At 39.8% G+C, this 19502-nt stretch overlaps 1 protein-coding gene across 7 annotated transcripts in view; it reads right to left on the bottom strand.

Moving 5' to 3' along the window:
* Positions 1-19502, bottom strand: part of stard3nl (STARD3 N-terminal like) — a 34551-nt gene that overhangs the window by 6659 nt on the left and 8390 nt on the right. For 3 of the 7 annotated variants that reach the window (XM_021612618.3, XM_021612620.3, XM_021612619.3), the window contains exons 3-8: positions 11389-11466; positions 11211-11288; positions 10865-10918; positions 5914-6031; positions 4228-4326; positions 3760-3818 (exon numbers count right to left, since the gene is read on the bottom strand). In XM_021612618.3, coding sequence (XP_021468293.1) covers positions 3763-3818; positions 4228-4326; positions 5914-6031; positions 10865-10918; positions 11211-11288; positions 11389-11466 — 483 coding nt within the window. In that variant the 3' untranslated portion in view covers positions 3760-3762. Of the gene's footprint in view, positions 1-1125; positions 1182-3759; positions 3819-4227; positions 4327-5913; positions 6032-10864; positions 10919-11210; positions 11289-11388; positions 11467-19502 lie in introns of all 7 variants that reach the window. The other 4 variants (XR_016482384.1, XR_002474455.3, XR_016482385.1 and 1 more) reach the window with 2 other exon arrangements.

Below are 19502 nucleotides of genomic sequence, written 5' to 3'. Positions count from 1 at the left end.
GAGATCCATAATGGTTGTGGATGTGATGGATATTGAATTATCATATCTTAGCTTCAGAAGCTTGTGCATTCACCACATTTTATGTGCTTGTTCTGAAATATATTCTTCATACTTTTAGTGACGCAATTGTTGATATCTTGAAAATGTGTTCTAGCTAAGATTATCTTGGAAAACGTATTTTGAAATTGATCTGATACATGGCAGTACAAGTTTTTTAGATAGAAAGATAAGAGTGCTAATCAACAAACTGAATAGTCCTGGAGTGTCTTTTTCAAATGAGCACCCCAAAATATACAGGCTTCATCCAGTGTCCTGAAAGTGGATTGGCAGTACAGGCAAATGCCTCATTTGCATTACAATATTTCAGATTATTTTTTATACAAAAAAAAAAACACTTATCTTTGGGTCTAACCTATTAGAGTGTGGTGCCTGGCTGTGTATACTATTAAGGCTAACTGTAATTATGCAGGTACTATGCCTTATGCTGTCTTCTTAAAAACACTCCAAATTACATGATAGATTTCATGATTTCAGACTAACATCCATAACTGTTGTTTTTGCTCTCTAAAGTAATCATGGAAACGGCCATATTTTCTATATTATGGTTTTGGAATTCCTTGAGAACGGCCATGTTTTGACCTAAGACTTTTGCTAATATGTTCAAAAAGCTTGTCTATTTAATGTAGCATCCATACTGCTTCATATTTGCTTTATTTCTCCAACATACCAATATTTTTGAAGTTCACTTTTTTTGATATACACTTATACACTCCCCCTAAAGGCCTCAGCATGCTTCAGTTTGGCCAGCCGAAGTCTACGAGGCAAACCAGACGAGTGTGCTCAAACTCCCTTAAAATACCTTCTCTTGAAAAATGAGAAAAAAGCAGCAAATACTATTTGTCCATTTTGAGATGCCGTAGCCAGTATACAATTCCTAAAAAGTCAGATTTAATCTAAGAAAGATTTCTTGAGTTGTCATTAAGTTTAACATTTTTACTGATGAGATCTTAGTCGTGCAATTCTACATCTAACTAAGATGGTTGGTGCAGTATTTCTCAATGAATAGGGGTGCATGAAAATGAGTCATCTCTCGTTGAATGATACATTTTATTGAAGAATCCCTACCGTTAACAAATCTCAGACCAAGGGGCATACATGTCAGCTCCCAAACTTCAGCTGGCCTTGAGAAAAGAAATGTACACCCCCCACAAACAACCGAGAAAAAACCTTATTGAAGTACAAAATGCACATGAACGTCATCATGATATACACTACTGTTCAAAAGCTTGGGGTCACTTAGAAATTTCCTCGTTTTTGAAAGAAAAGCACAGTTTTTATCCATTATAATAACATCAAATTGATCAGACCGTAGTCTTTTTGAGTTCCTCTTACCCATCTTAATCTTTTCTTTTTATTGGCCAGTCGGAGAAATGGCTTTTCTTTGCAACTCTGCCTAGAAGGCCAGCATCCCTGAGTCGCCTCATCACTGTTGACATTGAGACCGGTGTTTAGCATGTACTATTCAATAAAGCTTGTGAGGTGTCCGTTTCTCAAACTAGACACTAATGTACTTGTCCTCTTGCTCAATTGTGCACCAGGGCCTCCCACTCTTTCTATTCTGGTTAGAGACAGTTTGCGCTGTTCTGTGAAGGGAATAGTAGATGGCATTGTACGAGATCTTCAGTTTCTTGGCAATTTCTCGCATGGAATAGCCTTCATTTCTCAGAATGAAAATAGCCTGATGAGTTTCAGAAGCAAGTATTTGTTTCTGGCCATTTTGAGCCTGTAATTGAACCCACAAATGCTGATGCTCCAGATACTCAACTAGTTTAAAGAAGGCCAGTTATAACTTTATTAGCATACTGGTTATTGTTCAGAATTTCAGATGACTGATGTGCCCAAAGTAAACTGCCTGTTACTCAGGCCCAGAAGCTAGGATATGCATATACTTGGTAGCATTGGATAGAAAACACTAAAGTTTCTAAAACTGTTTAAATAAATGTCTGTGAGTATAACATAACTGATATGGCAGGCAAAAACAAGAGGAAATTCCATCTGTAATTTTTTGGGGGTTGAAGTCACAGGCCATTTCAATGCTAGCCTATGGGAAATACAAATAGATAGGACCCAGATTGCAGTTCCTATGGCTTCCACTAGATGTAAACAGTCTTTCGAAAGGGTTTCAGGCTTGTTTTTTGAAAAATGAGTGAGTAGTTGTAGTTTTTCCAAGTTGTCTCATTATAAAAGTTGTCTTGTTGGTGCGTGAATGAGGTGTGCGCTCTTTGTTATTTATCTTTCCTATTGAACATACTATTCTCCGTCTGAAATATTATCGTTTATTTAGATATTAGAGTACCTGAGGATTAATTAGAAACATCGTTTGACTTGTTTGGATGAACTTTACCGGTAACTTTTTGGATTTGTTTGTATGCATGTTGAACGAGTGGATTACTGAGATCATTGGCGCCAACTAAACAGATTTCTTTGGATACAAAGAAGGACTTTATCGAACAAAACTACCATTCATTGTGTAGCTGGGACCCTTGGGATTGCAAACAGAGGAAGATTTACAAAGGTAAGTGATTTATTTAATTGAAAAAAAAAAAAAAAGTATTTGATGTGGGGCGCTGTCCTCAGATAATCACATGGTATGCTTTCGCAGTAAAGCCTATTTGAAATCTGACAACGCGGTTGGATTAACAAGAAGTTAAGCTTTTAAATGATGTATGACACTTGTATTTTCATGAATGTTTAATATTACGATTTTTGTATTTTGAATTTCGCGCTCTGCTATTTCACTGGATGTTGTCCATGCGCCCAAACAGGTTAAACAGCACAACAGTTTTCAGCTGTGCTAACATAATTACAAAAAGGTTTTCTAATGATCAATTAGCCTTTTAAAATGATAGATTTGGATTAGCTAACAATGTGCCACAGGAGTGATGGTTGCTGATAATGGACCTCTGTACGCATATGTAGATATCCCATTTTTATTTTTCAAAAATCTGCCGTTTCCGGTTACAATAGTCATTTACAACATTAACAATGTCTACACTGTATTTTTCTGATCAATTTGATGTTATTTTAATGGACAAAAAAAACGAGCTATTCTTTCAAAAACAAGGACATTTCTAAGTGACCCCAAACTTTTGAACAGCAGTGTATGCATAAACTCTTCCGGCTGGGAAGCATGCAGATGCCTTAAGGCAGTGGTATTCAAAGTCGGGGTGCGGGGGAACTGCAGTGGGGTCACCCCAAAAAAATCCAATAATAATTTGGGAACAAAACATTCAGAGTACAGATTGTATAGGACCATATACAAAAATTGAGAAAGATAATTAACTAAATACTATTTGAGAAATGTTTTACTTGTTTCTTTTAATTTTGATAAGAGATGAAAATGCAACGAATTTAAGGTTATTTGTTGACGTAAAAATCGAAATGTACAGATTTTAAGGTTGTGTCATTAGATCTGGGGGTCCCCGCTGAAAAAGTTTGAATACCACTGCCCTAAATGGTACTATAGACACACATCAAAAAGGTCCATTTCTATTTTGTTTGTCCATTCTGTGAGAGATTAAAGTTGTGATTTTGCTTGCAAATGTAACATCCATAACGCTTGAATGTTATAAATGCTTATTTATAATGATATAAATAAATCCTACCTGTTATAGGCACCATTATAAACACCAAAATACTATTTTGATTTTATTCAGTTACTCGCCTCATTAGTTTGAGTGGTACAGACAGTATAGTTACCTGCTAAATAAGAGCCTTCTCCGGGTCATGTTTATCTTCCAACAGCTCCTCATCAGAGTCTACAAACGGAGCAAGCACAACACCAAAAAGTCAAATAGATCTAAGAAAATTACAAAACACAGACATAGGAAATAGCGTAAATAAACTGTGCAATAAATGGATTTGAAAATGACAATATCACCATGCGGTGGCACATATCAGAGTATGCGGATATGAGGAAAAAAAATATTCTGATGACACTTCATACTGTCTTGGTCGCCAGAGAGCTTCTTCAATATTTGTCATACCAGTCGTTGGTGCCAAAACAAAATGTCTCATTTATGTTGTTTAAAAGACACTTACTTATACACTGTGAATCCCACACAGAGATTAAACCCAGTTTAAACAGCTACAACATTCTCTATGGAAAACAATCCACAAACAGGCCTGTAAAATTTCAACTCAAACCTTAGATTCACACATTCTCACCTGCCACAGACTCGGGTGGGGAGTAGAACTGCCCATCTGAAAGTGGTCCTGGTTGCACGAAGGGGGTCCTTTCAGGGGCGTCCATTATAGAAAGAAATCCTGATGGGATGAAAACACAATGATGACACATAAGTGTCACTGTAACATAGTATCACTTGTACAGTGCCTTCAGAAATTATTCACAAATCTTGACTTTCTCCCCATTTTGTTGTGTTATACCTTGTATAAAAATGTGTTGAGATTGTGTCACTGGCTTAAACACAATACACCCATAATGTCAAAGTGGAATTATGTTTTATGAAATGTGTACAAATCAACTAAAAATGAAAAGCTGAAATGTCTTCAGCCAATAAGTAAGTATTCAATCCCTTTGTTATGGCAAGCCTAAATAAGTTCAGGAGTAAACAAACAGAATAGACCTATGCACAGGCAGAATCCTAGAGGAAAATCTCATTCAGTCTGCTTTCCAACAGACAAATTCACCTTTCAGCAGGACAATAACCTAAAATACAAGGCCAAAAATACACTGGAGTTGCTTACCAAGACAACATTGAATGTTCCCGATTGGCCTAGTTACAGTTGACTTAAAATCATCTTGAAAAGCTCTGGCAAGAATTTAAAAAGGCTGTCAAGAAATTTACCCAGAAATACTCACAGCTGCAATCACTGCCAAAGGTAATTCTAAAATGCATTGACTCAGGGGTGTGAATACCTATGTAAATTAGATATTTCTGCAAGTAATGTACATTTCTTGAAACATGTTTTGTTATTATGGGGTACTGTGTGTAGATGGGTGAGAAAAAACAACGTAATCCATTTTGAATTCAGGCTGTAACACAAAATCCTTCGACCTCATGGCTTAGTTCTTGCTCTGACATGAACTGTCAACCGTGGAACCTTATACAGACACGGTTTGTGCCTTTCCAAATCATGTCCAATCAATTGAATTTACCACAGATGGATGCCAACCAATTTGTATAAACATCAAGGATGATCAATGGAAACAGAATGCACCGGAGTTCAATTTCGAGTCTCAAAGCAAAGGGTCTGAATTACCTGTTTTCCGCTTTGTCATTATGGGGTATTTTGTGTAGATTGATGAGGAAAGAAATGTATTTAATACATTTTAAGGCTGTAACGTAACAAAATGTGGAAAAAGTGAAGGAGTCTGAATATTTTCCAGACGCACTGTATATACAGATGCGGTCATGTCTTGCTGAATGCGGTGAAGGAAAACACTGTGGCAGCAAGCACAATTGCATGTTTGTTTTTCAAAAGAGACCCACTACAATAATTTGAGCTTTTAACAATACAAATGACTCCAATCAAGACAAAAGGATATGTAACCCATTTGTCTTTTCATGTGTTTTTATATTACATTATGATTTAAAATCTGTATTTCTTCCGTTTCTGTAAACTGTGAGTATGAATCAAAATAAGTCAATTTAGAAGATTGTCTAGGGCGCCGTCCCAATTATCTCTTCCTCCCAAAGTGTGTACTTGTTCACTTTCCTTTCATTTACTTATTTGTTGAAATATCTGGTGAAGACTCCCTCTAGCCCATACCTCCACCAATCCAATGCTTTTAGATTTGTGGGAAGTAGTGAACGGATGTACACCTCAGGAGAAAGGAGATATTATTGGGATGCACCCTAGGAGTGCAATGGGAGAGTTTCCCATACTCACTGTTCTCATCGTCAGCCTCCTGAGGTAGAACCTTAAAGTCTAGTAGCCACGTCTCTATCCAGGCCAGGATGAAAGAGATGATGGGCAGCAGGTACCCAAAGGCTCCCTGGGAAAGGAGCTGGAACATGCACACACATATAGCAAAACACACATAAGCAAACATATGTTGTTACTTGCATACTGACAAGAACAGACACTAAACATGTACAGTGATTCCTCCATTAAAAGTTGTGTCATACTGCGGCACACCCTGCGTGCTGCCGCAGCATTCTGTGGCATGTCATTTAATTGTCAGACATTTTTTCTGTTACTGCAAATTATTGCTAGTTTGACCACCAGAGGGCATCTTTGAGAAGCATTTGATAGTATTCCGTATTGGCATTACCAGAGAATTTAAAACCTTTTTTGTAATAACATAGTATATGGGATTGATTTTAAAAAATGGCTTAATTCATTTGATTAATATTATGGTGTTCCTATTCAGAGAAAAAAGAAACCCTCAGGGTTTCCGTTAGGATGGAATGGAAAATATGGCGCTGTACAACGTGACGGTCGGGAGTAGGCTACAGGATGGAACATTTTTTGCCTTCAACTTTGCTCCAATATTTCTGTAAATCAGTGATATTTATTCCCATAGTAATTCATTATGGATCCATAAGTAAATAACATCTGCATTTTGAAAGAGTATTTTTTATCATTATTTTATTAACAAAATGTGTTTATTTGGCTACTGTGCAGTCTACAATAGATACTGTAGTAAACATGGGAAAGTGCCTAATTTCTTACATAAGGGAGAACAGGCTGTGTCTGTACTACAGAATGCAGCCTGTTGGGGAGGAAGGAGTAGGCTGTCCTTGAAAATAAGAATTTGTTCTTAACTGATTCCATGTGTGTTATTTCATAGTTGTGATGTCTTCACTATTATTCTACAATGTAGAAAATAGTACAAATATAGAAAAATCCTGGAATGAGTAGGTGTATCCAAACTTTTGACTGGTACCTGCTAGAATGGAAAATATGGCGCTGTACAACACGACGGTCGGCAGTACAGTACTGGGCTATTTGGCTAAAGAATCCCTATGTCGTGCAGACGAGACCGGGGTTCAAATCACCGATGGGGAGGAAGGAGTAGGCTTGTCTCAAGAGTCCCCATGCTTGTCTCAGAGTAACGCGAAACAGTGCTAAAATAGTTGTAGGCTTCTAACTTCAATATGCTCTTTAAATAAATAAGACCTACACCACTTAACAGTATATCTACAAATATTATTTTCAATGATGTGACTCTCCGACAATAATTGCTCTTAAGAGGATTGGAGGACACTATATTAATATCTAAAGGGGCATTTGCCATTAGGTTTCTGGAGAACGCAGACATCACTTGCTTATATTCAGTCAACACCTATCTTAAGAATATCGTGGAATATTGGAAAATTTTCATTTCTCCATGCTTGTCTCAGAGCAGTGCGAAATGGTGCTGAAATAGACAACCACAGCGGTGCCCACTCGGGCATCTCTTCGGTTACACATCCTTGAAAAGGCAGAACAGCATAACCGTCCGGGCGGCCCTTGCTGTGCCTGGTGAGCAGTTGGTCAAGTTCTGTTGTCAGAAGAGGAATGGAAATGTCAGTGTGAACCGAAGACCTGACGAAGCCATCACGTATGTTGACTCTGCCTGTCGGAGGAGGTGGAGTTCCAGAGCTCACTGGTGTGCCTGGCATTGATTGTTCCTCGCCCTTTTCAACGCGTGAGTGAGTCAATGATTCCAATAACTCGTCTGACAAACAAAGAACTTTGCGTCGTGCAAGCCCCGGCATGGATCAAGGCTGGCGAGACATTCAATAAAAACGTCATCTTCACAGACTAATCAACCATGGCCCTTGAGCAATTTGCTCAAAATTGCTACAGGAAAAAAAGAAGATCAAGAAGATTAATGAAAGCATAAAGATGTTGATGAATAAATGGTGTTTTGAGTTAGAAATGTAACACTTTACAGTACTTAAGCATCAAATACATTGCAAGTTGAGGGACAGTAGCCGGGCTATAAAAAGTCTATTGTCCTGCTAATAGGAAACATTTGCATGATGGGCTACATTCTTTATTGTAACCACAAATGTCACATAATTTAAATCTACCTTTCCAATTAGTTTTAGAGTTTGGGATTTACAAATGTGCACTTTTAATTATTAGTTACATTGTTTTAGTTTGAAAGAAGTCTTTTTTAAATGCTAAGTGCTAGGATGCCACATTTTTGACCAGTTGCAATTGTAAGTAGGCCACTTAAAAAAAAAAAAAAACTACTTCTATTAGGCTGTTAAGCTTCATAACTGGCTGAGGTAGGCTAAGTTATTTTATATAGGTCTAGGCTCCGAAGAAATAGACTACAAGAGGGCTTAATTGAAGATTGTTGAAATGAATTGCTCGACTGTTTTCTCCATCTGTTGGTGTGCAACAATTGCACACCAACAAGTTTGCTATATTTTCAGCACCAGCCACTATTTACCTCCTATTGGCCAGTTGTTTTTTTAAATTGAACCTTTATTTAACTAGACAAGTCAGGTAAGAACCAGTTCTTATTTACAATGACGGCCTACCCCGGCCAAACCCAGATGACGCTGGGCCAATTGTGCGCCCTATGGCATTCCCAATCACGGTCGGATGTGATACACCCTGAATTCGAACCAGGGACAGTAGAAAAAGCCTCTTGCACTGAGATGCAGTGCCTTAGACCACTGCACCACTCGGGACCAATGACACACACATTTTTTCCCCCAGAACATTAACCGTGTGTAGGTAGATGTGGAAAGGTAGAACCTAATGACTTGTTGCATGTTGGCTCAGCTATTAGAAAATAATTTAGTTAAAAAGGTTCAATAGTCTATTGTTCAGCTAATAGCCCATCCTGCTATGCCTGTGAAAACCTAATAATACTTTTTCCCCTTAGCGTTTTTAGCCACAATCAGCCCCAACCCCAATTAATACATTTGGGCACAGTTGATAGCGTACTGGACTTCGGGCTAGAATGTTGAGGGTTCGAAACCTGCTCCCTGCTTGTTTCATTACATTATTATGCAGGTCTCAGAGCAAATAGCCTGGATTGTTACTCCAATATCATTCCTCGCTTCCTCCAATGCGTCATTCAGCACACTTGTGGGCGTGCTGGCAGGATGTACTGTTTTTTTATTCTGTATATATGAATTACAAATCAGCCTTTACTTAAAAGATGTGAGCTTACGCTTAGAGGTACCCAGCGTCACGGCTTCATTGCTCCAGACCACCACAAGGGGGAGTTAGGGCACTCATTATGCATTTGGGTCCCAAGGTTTTTATATGACTATTCATATTAATGAGGAATTTCACACGAGCCACCCGTCCCTGGTGAATTTCTTCAGCAAAGATGACTGACATTACGGGGGAAGCAGATGTAAGTAGTTATAACGTCATAACAAGTTAAGCAAAAAATGTACAATTAAGATGAATATGGTAGTTAATGTAGAGACAAACGATTGTGCGTATTTTTTTTGTCAAAGTTAATTTACGAAAATCGCTATTTATCAAGTTTTTTTTTTTTGTTGGTGTCATATCTAATACCAGGTGTATCAAACTCCATTCTTTGAATGATGCTGTGTCTGCATGTACATATTACAATTATACACTTCAACAGTGTTTACCGCTCCTGGGACGTCAATGATTACACAGTGTAACTATGAAATAGACTAGAAACATGATTTAACCAGTTGCGACGAGCAAACCCGTATCCGGGAGCGTAATCATAGCCTCAAAAGCATTAGCATAACGCAACGGACATAAATACCCCTAGAAACGTTTCCTATTCATGAAAATCGCAAATGAAATGAAATAAATATATTCAAACACAAGCTTAGCCTTTTGTTAACAACACTGTCATCTCAGATTTTCAAAATATGCGTTACAGCCAACGCTAGACAAGCATTTGTGTAAGTTTATCATGGCATAATGCTATGCTAGGCTCTGCTGGCAGCAGGCAACATTTTCACAAAAATAAGAAAAGCAACCAAATTAAATAATTTACCTTTGAAGAACTTCAGATGCTTTCACTCAGGAGACTCCCAGTTAGATAGCAAGTGTTCCTTTTTTACAAAAATATTATTTTTGTAGGCGAAAAAGCTCCCGTTTCTTCACCATGCTTGGCTGAGAAATCGACCGAAAAATACTACAACTATAAGGCAAACTTTTTTCAAAATTAGCTACATAATATCGACAGAAACACGGCAAACGTTGTTTAGGATCCATCCTCAAGGTGTTTTTAACAAATATATTCGATAATATATCCGTCGAGGCAGTTGGTTTCTCATAAGAAGCGATTGGAAAAATGGCTACCTCAGTATTTTTTCTGCGGGAGACACCATGTGACCACATGCCATATATGGTCCCATACAGCCATTCTTCAAGGGAAATGCCTAAAAAGACATCACAATGCTGTAGACACCTTGGGGAAAACGTGGAAAACGTAAGCTCATTCGTAGCTCATTCACAGCCATATAAGGAGTCATTGGCATGAGGCAGTTTAAAAAAATGCAGCAATGGTTGGATTTGTATCTGGGTTTCGCCTGTAACATCAGTTCTGTGGCACTCACAGACAATATCTTTGCAGTTTTGGAAACGTCAGAGTGTCTTCTTTCCAAAGCTGTCAATTATATGCATAGTCGAGCATCTTTAAAACGGGAACGTTTTTCATCAAAAAATTAAAATAGCGCTCCCTAAATCCAACTAGTTAAAGGAGGAACCACCAAGTCCTACAGTAATGCTTACATTATTCAATTCACAATCCAAACATGAAAAATAAAAATCATCTTACCACCCTTCAACTATGTCAGAGAGAAGATGCATATCCCTCCTATTGTATTCAAATTATGAAATATATTTTCATTCCTCTTGTTAAAATTACATCAGACATACTTTAATAAAAGCATACCTTTGATAAAATGACTTTTGCGATCAGGAAAGCACTTGTGGTTGCTGTGGTTATCTGTGATGGAAAGACCGATCAGAAAACAGTTACTACTTGTAGTTGGCATTAAATACATTATATCAGTAAAAATGAAATCATGAAAAGAAAATGTCACTGCATCATAAGTGAACTATTGAAGAAAAAAAACAAGACAGGAAATGTGTTGCCATGCAATTACTGTCTATTCGATTCATTGCTCGACTGAAAACAGGCACAATGAACATGTAAAACAGGACCTGCACAGGGGAAACAGCATCCTCTAGAGTAGCAAATGTGAAAATGTGTTTGAGTCATAGGATGGTTCACCTACCGCTATGGCCCACCAGTGACGCAGTTTACAAACAGCATAGGCCAAGATTAGGGCTGCAAACCGTAACACAGCCAGGAGCTAGGGAATATTCAGTTGCAATTTACGTCATCATTTCTGCCTGATCTGGATAACAAATGAGCACTGTACTCTGAGCAAAGATGCAGCATAATGGACTTACAAATATGTCGAAGAATGAGGCATGGTAGTCATAGTGTAAGACCTCCTTATCGAGCCGCGTCTCGATTCCTCCATTCACCTATGAAGACAAAAAAATCAAAAATGGATTTGACAGATCGGACAGATGCAAAATAACCAAATCTGTACTCAATACATCGAGTTAACTTGTCATAGATTCAACTAATTCTTAAAATACCAAACATTTTCAATATTCCCCCATTCAAATATGCGACTTGCTATGTTATCCGTGATTGGCATGCATTTTTGTAACAACTGTGTTGGCGGCATTGGCAATGTAGGTGAGCAACCGGTCAAAATGTTACTTTGGAGACAGTAAATATTACATTTATTTTTTATTTTATCTTTATTTAACTAGGCAGGTCAGTTAAGAACAAATTCTTATTTTCAATAACGGCCTAGGAACAGTGGGTTAACTGCCTTGTTCAGGGGCAGAACGACAGATTTTTACCTTGTCAGCTCGGCGATTTGATCTTGCAACCTTTCGGTTACTAGTCCAATGCTCTAACCACTTGGCTACCTGCCGCCCCATGAACAAGATGATATCAGTTCAATCATACAGTGCCTTGCGAAAGTATTCGGCCCCCTTGAGCTTTGCGACCTTTTGCCACATTTCAGGCTTCAAACATAAAGATATAAAACTGTATTTTTTTGTGAAGAATCAACAACAAGTGGGACACAATCATGAAGTGGAACGACATTTATTGGATATTTAAAACTTTTTTAACAAATCAAAAACTGAAAAATTGGGCGTGCAAAATTATTCAGCCCCCTTAATTTAATACTTTGAAGCGCCACCTTTTGCTTGGGGTATGTCTCTATCAGTTTTGCACATCGAGAGACTGACACATGATGCTGCCACCACCATGTTTGACAGTGGGGATGGTGTGTTCAGCTGTGTTGCTTTTACGCCAAACATAACGTTTTGCATTGTTGCCAAAAAGTTCAATTTTGGTTTCATCTGACCAGAGCACCTTCTTCCACATGTTTGGTGTGTCTCCCAGGTGGCTTGTGGCAAACTTTAAACAACACTTTTTATGGATATCTTTAAGAAATGGCTTTCTTGCCACTCTTCCATAAAGGCCAGATTTGTGCAATATACGACTGATTGTTGTCCTATGGACAGAGTCTCCCACCTCAGCTGTAGATCTCTGCAGTTCATCCAGAGTGATCATGGGCCTCTTGGCTGCATCTCTGATCAGTCTTCTCCTTGTATGAGCTGAAAGTTTAGAGGGACGGCCAGGTCTTGGTAGATTTGCTGAATAATTTTGCACGCCCAATTTTTCAGTTTCTGATTTGTTAAAAAAGTTTGAAATATCCAATAAATGTCGTTCCACTTCATGATTGTGTCCCACTTGTTGATTCTTCACAAAAAAATACAGTTTTATATCTTTATGTTTGAAGCCTGAAATGTGGCAAAAGGTCGCAAAGTTCAAGGGGGCCGAATACTTTCGCAAGGCACTGTAGATTGAAAAGCCTGAGAAGTTTGTGTGTGAGTTACTATTGTTTTTAAAGGTCAAAGGGTCAGTGTAGAAACTGGTATAGAACACCAAGTTTGGCAAATTTGCCACTGGCACCCTGTGCTCTTCACAGATGAAAGCAGGTTCACACTGAGCACGTGACAGAGTCTGGAGACGCCGTGGAGAACGTTCTGCTGCCTGCAACATCCTCCAGCATGACCGGTTTGGCGTTGGGTCAGTCATGGTGTGGGGTGGCATTCCTTTGGGGGGCCACACAGCCCTCCATGTGCTCGCCAGAGGTAGCCTGACTGCCATTAGGTACCGAGATGAGATCCTCAGACCCCTTGTGAGACCATATGCTGGTGCGGTTGGCCCTGGGTTCCTCCTAATGCAAGACAATGCTAGACCTCATGTGTCTGGAGTGTGTCAGCAGTTCCTGCAAGAGGAAGGCATTGATGCTATGGACTGGCCCGTCCCATTCCCCAGACCTGAATCCAATTGAGCACATCTGGGACATCATGTCTCGCTCCATCCACCAACACCACGTTGCACCACAGACTGTCCAGGAGTTGGCGGATGCTTTAGTCCAGGTCTGGGAAGAGATCCCTCAGGAGACCATCCACCACCTCATCAGGAGTATGCCCAGGCGTTATAGGGAGGTCATACAGGCACGTGGAGGCCACACACATACACACACACTACTGAGCCTCATTTTGACTTGTTTTAAGGACATTACATCAAAGTTGGATCAGCCTGTAGTGTGGTTTTCCACATTAATTTTGAATGTGACTCCAAATCCAAACCTCCATGGGTTGATAAATTTGATTTTCATTGATAATTTGAGTGATTTTGTTGTCAGCACATTCAACTATGTAAAGAAAAAAGTATTTAATAAGAATATTTCATTCATTCAGATCTAGAATGTGTTATTTTAGTGTTCCCTTTATTTTTTTGAGCAGTGTATATATCCCCATATTACTCAGAGGAGATCTTCCCCACTGTTCCCCTGATGACCACACCAAATAATGACACAGTGGGGCAAAAAAGTATTTAGTCAGCCATCAATTGTGCAAGTTCTCCCACTTAAAAAGATGAGGCCTGTAATTTAAATAAATTCATTAAAAATCCTACAATGTGATTGCACAACAGCAGAACCTGAACAGAGCTGCATTTCCTGGCAAAATGGTAAAAATATAAAAGAATTAAGAGTGCCATTTCCTCAGACCTCTCTGATGAGGATAGGTTACCCGTCCTGTTGGGGGAGGACGCAGACAGCTGTGGGTTGGCAGCACACTACATCACTACATTGCGCACTACATTGCCTGCCATAAGTTGAGGGACAGACCAACATACCTGCACATGTCCTATATGCTTATTTTGACCTTTGGTTATTGCTGTTACTCGTGCCGTTGACAATATTGATTATGTTAATATTGTAAACCTCCAAAGTAAGCTTTGGCAATACATACATTGTTACATCATGCCAATAAAGCAAACTGAACTGAAAATTGGGAGAGAAAAAGGGGAGAGAAAGCGAGCAAGAATATAATTTTGCGCGTAAATGCCTCTCACCTGTAACAAAGACCTGTTGTGTGCTTTAGAGAGATCAAGTAATCACTGTGTTCATTAATAGTGTATAGTGAGGTGATGTGTGTGTAACACTCACTGTGGATAGAGAGCCAGGGATGCAGGGATAGGGGCATGAACTGTGACTATTCTCACACATTGTTTTGTCTGTTGTATTCCAATCAAAAACAATGCCACAAACATTCATATAGTTATGGGAATGTGATTTTTGGATACTCACCTTGAACTAATAGATTTGTGGACAAAATGAAGCTGCAAATGAGATTAAGACAAGACTCAAATTGTACTTTTTCCTCATGGACTAAACACAAATATTGTTGCTACGGTAGGTTAATTAGCCTACATGTTTTTTTGGTTATCATTCTCTTCCTCAGTCTACATACCATAATGACAAATTGGGAAATGTATATTAATGCATATTAAAAATTTCAATTAAAAACTTAAATATACATAAGTATTCAGACCCTTTACTTTGTTGATGCACCTTTGGCAGCCTCGAGTCTTCTTGGGTATGATGCTACAAGCTTGGCACACCGGTATTTGGAGAGTTTCTCCCATTCTTCTGTGCAGATCCTATCAAGCTCTGTCTGGTAGGCGTCGCTGCACAGCTATTTTCAGGTCTCTCCAGAGATGTTCGATCAGGTTCAAGTCTGGCCTCTGGCTGGGCCACTCAAGGACATTCAAAGACTTGTCCCCAAGCCTCCTGCATTGTCTTGGCTGTGTGCTTCGGGTCATCGTCCTTTTGGAAGGTGAACCGTCACCCCAGTCTGAGGACCTGAGAACTCTGGAGCAGGTTTTCAGCAAGAATCTCTGTACTTTGCGCCGTTCATCTTTGCCTTGATTCTAGTTATTCTCCCAGTCCCTTTCACTGAAAGACATCCCCACAGCTTGATGCTGCCACCGCCATGCTTCACCGTAGGGATAGTGCCAGGTTTCCTCCAGATGTGAAACTTTCCATTCAGGCCATGGTCTGACAGTCCTTTAGGCACCTCTTGGCAAATAGGCTGTCATGTGCTTTTTACTGGAGTAGTGGCTTCTGTCTGGCCACTCTACCGCAAAGGCCTGATTGGTGGAGTGCTGCAGAGTTGGTTGTCCTTCTGGAAGGTTTTCCCATCTCCACAAAGGAACTCTAGAGCTCTGTCAGAGTTACCATCAGGTTCTTAATCACCTCCCTGACCAAGGCCCTTCTCCCCCAATTGCTCAGTTTGGCTGGGCGGCCAGCTCTAGGGAGCGTCTCGGTGTTTCCAAAGTTCTTCCAGTTAAGAATGGAAGAGGCCACTGATCTTGAGGCCCTTCAATGCTGCAGACATTTGTTTTTACCCTTTCCCAGAGCTGTGCATCGACACGATCCTGTCTCGGAGCTCTACGGACAACTCCTTCGACCTCACGGTTTGATTTTTGCACAGTCATGCACTCAACTATTTCAGCCACACACACACACAATTGCTGACAGGTGTATAAAATCAACCACACAATCTCCATAGACAAACATTGGCAGTAGAAAGGCCTTACTGAAGAGCTCAGTGACTTTCAACACAGCACAGTCATAGGATGTCACCTCCAACATGTCAGTTTGAAAAATGTCTGTCCTGCCCCGGTCAACTGTAAGTACTGTTATTGTGATGTGGAAACTTCTAGGAGCAGTGAAGGCTCAGCCACGAAATGGCAGGCCACACAAGCTCACAGACCGGGACCGCCGAGAGCTGAAGTGCGAAAAAAATCATCCGTCCTTGGTTGCAACACTCACTAGGGTTTGAAACTGCCTTTGGAAGCAACATCAGCACAATAACTGTTGGAAACTTCATGAAATACGTTTCCATGGCCAAGCCTAAGATCACCATGCGCAATGCCAAGCATTGGTTGGAGTGGTGTAAAGCTCACCGCCTTTGGACTCTGGAGCAGTGGAAACGCGTTCTCTGGAGTGATGAATCACGCTTCACCATCTGGCAGTTCGACGGACAAATCTGAGTTAGGCAGATGACAAGAGAACGCTACCTGCCGCAATGCATAGTGCCAACTATGAAGTTCAGTGGACGAGGAATAATGGTCTGGGGCGGTTTTTCATGGTTCGGCCTTGGTCCCTTAGTTGCAGTGAAGGGAAATCTTAACGCTACAGCAAAAATGAGTTTGCATTTTTGGCCAAAATTTCGTTAAAAGCTTTTTACTAATCATTCTTTATATCATTTATTTTAGTTTCATAGTATAATTTTTGTTAAGTTCAGTCACATGATTTCTCAAATTTGGAATACGTTTGCCAGTCGGTTGTGCAGCCATACTTATGTGCCATTTATTTTGCCTTATCCTTCTCAACCATACAATTTTTCAATTCAAAAGGATTTAACCAATTTTTACAAATTTTTTCTTAATGGGTGCAAGCTTATTAGTAACTGGAATAAGCAATTTCATAAATGCTTCAAGTGCAGAATCAGGATGTCACTCATTACACACAGACCAACAAATATTCCACATCTTCAACATTCAGAATCATTGTAAAACCGCTATGATAGCTTAGAAACCATTTTAAATCCAGTCTTTGGAACATTGTTTTTTAGATATGGCTAGATATGGCTACTATATTATGATCACTAAATTCAATGGGTGTGGATCTTGCTTCAAAGCAGATTTCTACAACATTGGTAAAGACGTAATCATCCACTTGTATCGACTTAGTTCCTGTTCCGTTTGTAAATACCCTGGTAGGTTGACTGATAACCTGGACCAGGTTGCAGGCACTGGTTACAGTTTTAAGCTTTTTCTGTGGACGGCTTGATGAAAGCCAGTCAATATTTAGATCACCCAGAAAATCTGCTTCTATTGATATTACATACATTACCAAGCATTTCACACACATTATCCAGAGACGAATTGTTAACACTTGGTGGTCAAATAGCAACTTCCCACAAGAACAGGCTTTAGGCGAGGCAGATGAACCTGAAGCCATATTACTTCAACAGCATTTGACATGAGATCCTCTCTAATCTTTACAGGAATATGACTCAAACAGCAATACCTCCATTGGCATTCATGTGTCTAGTGTAGCTGTTATAACCATATATTGCTACCACTGTATCAAAAGGAATTAGTTTCAGAGCCAATATATGCAGGTTTTCTGTTGCTAGCAAGATCGCTTTAATGCACCTTATTTTTTAGGCTACATACAGCTGTTTTTTGGTGCTTTTCTGGGATTCTTGATTTTTATTGCTTTACTGGGAGGCTTAGAGGTAGACATGACAGCGATATTTATATTTGAGCTAATAGTGCAGGGTGAACTGCTCACAGTGGGCGTCCTTACTAGGGAAAAACATCTCCATGCTAAACAGTATAACTCAGGATCATAGGCAGATGATTACTGATGATAATAGCCGTCGGATTGACAGGCATTTAGAAGAACATAAATTAGGTTACTTACATTATGACTGCCAACACTCCTGGGAAAATGTACATTTGCAGCAGTACTACGACAGCTCGGTGACACAATAGTAGGGATTATCTGAGCAGGGCTTGGGTCACTGATAAGTCATTGTCTCAATGCGGCCTTGAAAGGCCAGGACAGAGTCCAGAGTAAAAAAAAAAATATTACACATTTTTTTTGCCATTAATTCGTGGGTTGAGGTCCCTGAACCAATAAGTTGGTTGTATTCATGAAAGTCTTGTGACATGTTACGTCCCCAAAAAGAATCCAAAAATGTAGCCGCTCAAACAGAAGTGGGAACTAACAGTCACTAACAACCAAAAGGAAGCAGGTGGAGTGTTCATTAGGTGTCCACTGAAAGTTGACTAGCAACAAGAAAGTGGGTCCTAAAAAGACACCCACCATGTGTGCCCACTAAATTAAATGTGTGCCCACTAAGATAAAAAGTTTGTGAAAAACAAACTCAATGAGGAAGCGCTGAACACCAGTAAAGCTCTTCTAACATCTCTCATGCCAGCTGCTAAGGTTGCACATTTTGGGGAATATTCAGTGGAAACTTTCCGTGGGAAATAACAGGAATTAATATTAATACCATTTAAAAATTAAGATTTTTTTTTGCATTGGATATATCATATGGAGACAGAAACAAACCTTTTACCTTATCATAAGTAGACATAATTGCAAATGATTAAATCCTTCCAATAGAAAAAATATTTGTTACGAATTGAACTTTAATTAAATTAGTTGACTCTTCACATGGGATGATTTCACTGAACAACAAAAGGGAATATTGAATGATTCCCAATGACCCATTGCATCTCCCAAAAATGTTTTCAACATACATCTGTAAAATGATAGTCTAGAAACTAAAACTTTGGTTGTCTTCCTCAGGCTTCCATATCTTTTCCCTGGACCTCCTCAATGTCCACCTCTTGAACATCAGACTCCAAGGCCTCATCTTCACTGTCCAACCTTGTTGAGGATGGCCACCAATTTTTCAACCCTTGTATTGGTCAGCCTGTTGCGTGCTTTGGTGTGTGTGTTCCTAAACAAGGAACAGTTGCGCTGCGGGAGATGTTGGTGGGATTTGGAGGATGGAGGCAACAGGGGAAAGAGCCTCAGATCCACAAAGTCCCTTCCACCAGGTGGCTGATGCGATATATTGCCACGACTGCCATATTGCATCTCCATCCCAAAGCTCTTGCTTGGAAGTGTACTTCGCCAGATTGCCAAGAGCCTTGCCCTCATTCAGGCCAAAGTGGAGAGACATGGTAGTGATGACACCATAGGCCTTGTTGATCTCTGCACCAGACAGGATGCTCTTGCCAGCATATTTGGGGTCCAACATGTATGCTGCGGTGTGTATGGGCTTCAGGCAGAAGACTTCACGCTTTTTGATGTATTTTTTGAACTGCAGTTTCCTTTGCTTGGAGCAACAGTGAAGTGGGCAGGGCAGTACGGATTTCTTCTCTTACATTTGCAAGCAGAGTCTGAACATCAGATAGGATGGCATGGTCTCCCTCAATCCGTGCAATGGCTACTACTATAGGTTTCAGGCTGCTTACCCCTCTCTCCCAAAATACATCCTCCAGGAGGATCCTCTTGATGGGGCTGTCCATATCAGCAGACTATGATATG

The sequence above is a fragment of the Oncorhynchus mykiss genome, chromosome 8, assembly GCF_057628025.1.
Source record: "Oncorhynchus mykiss isolate SJ-2025 chromosome 8, ASM5762802v1, whole genome shotgun sequence".
NCBI classification, from domain to species: domain Eukaryota; kingdom Metazoa; phylum Chordata; class Actinopteri; order Salmoniformes; family Salmonidae; genus Oncorhynchus; species Oncorhynchus mykiss.
Note: the sequence above shows the minus strand (reverse complement) of the source record. Positions and strands in the feature narration are given on the sequence as shown.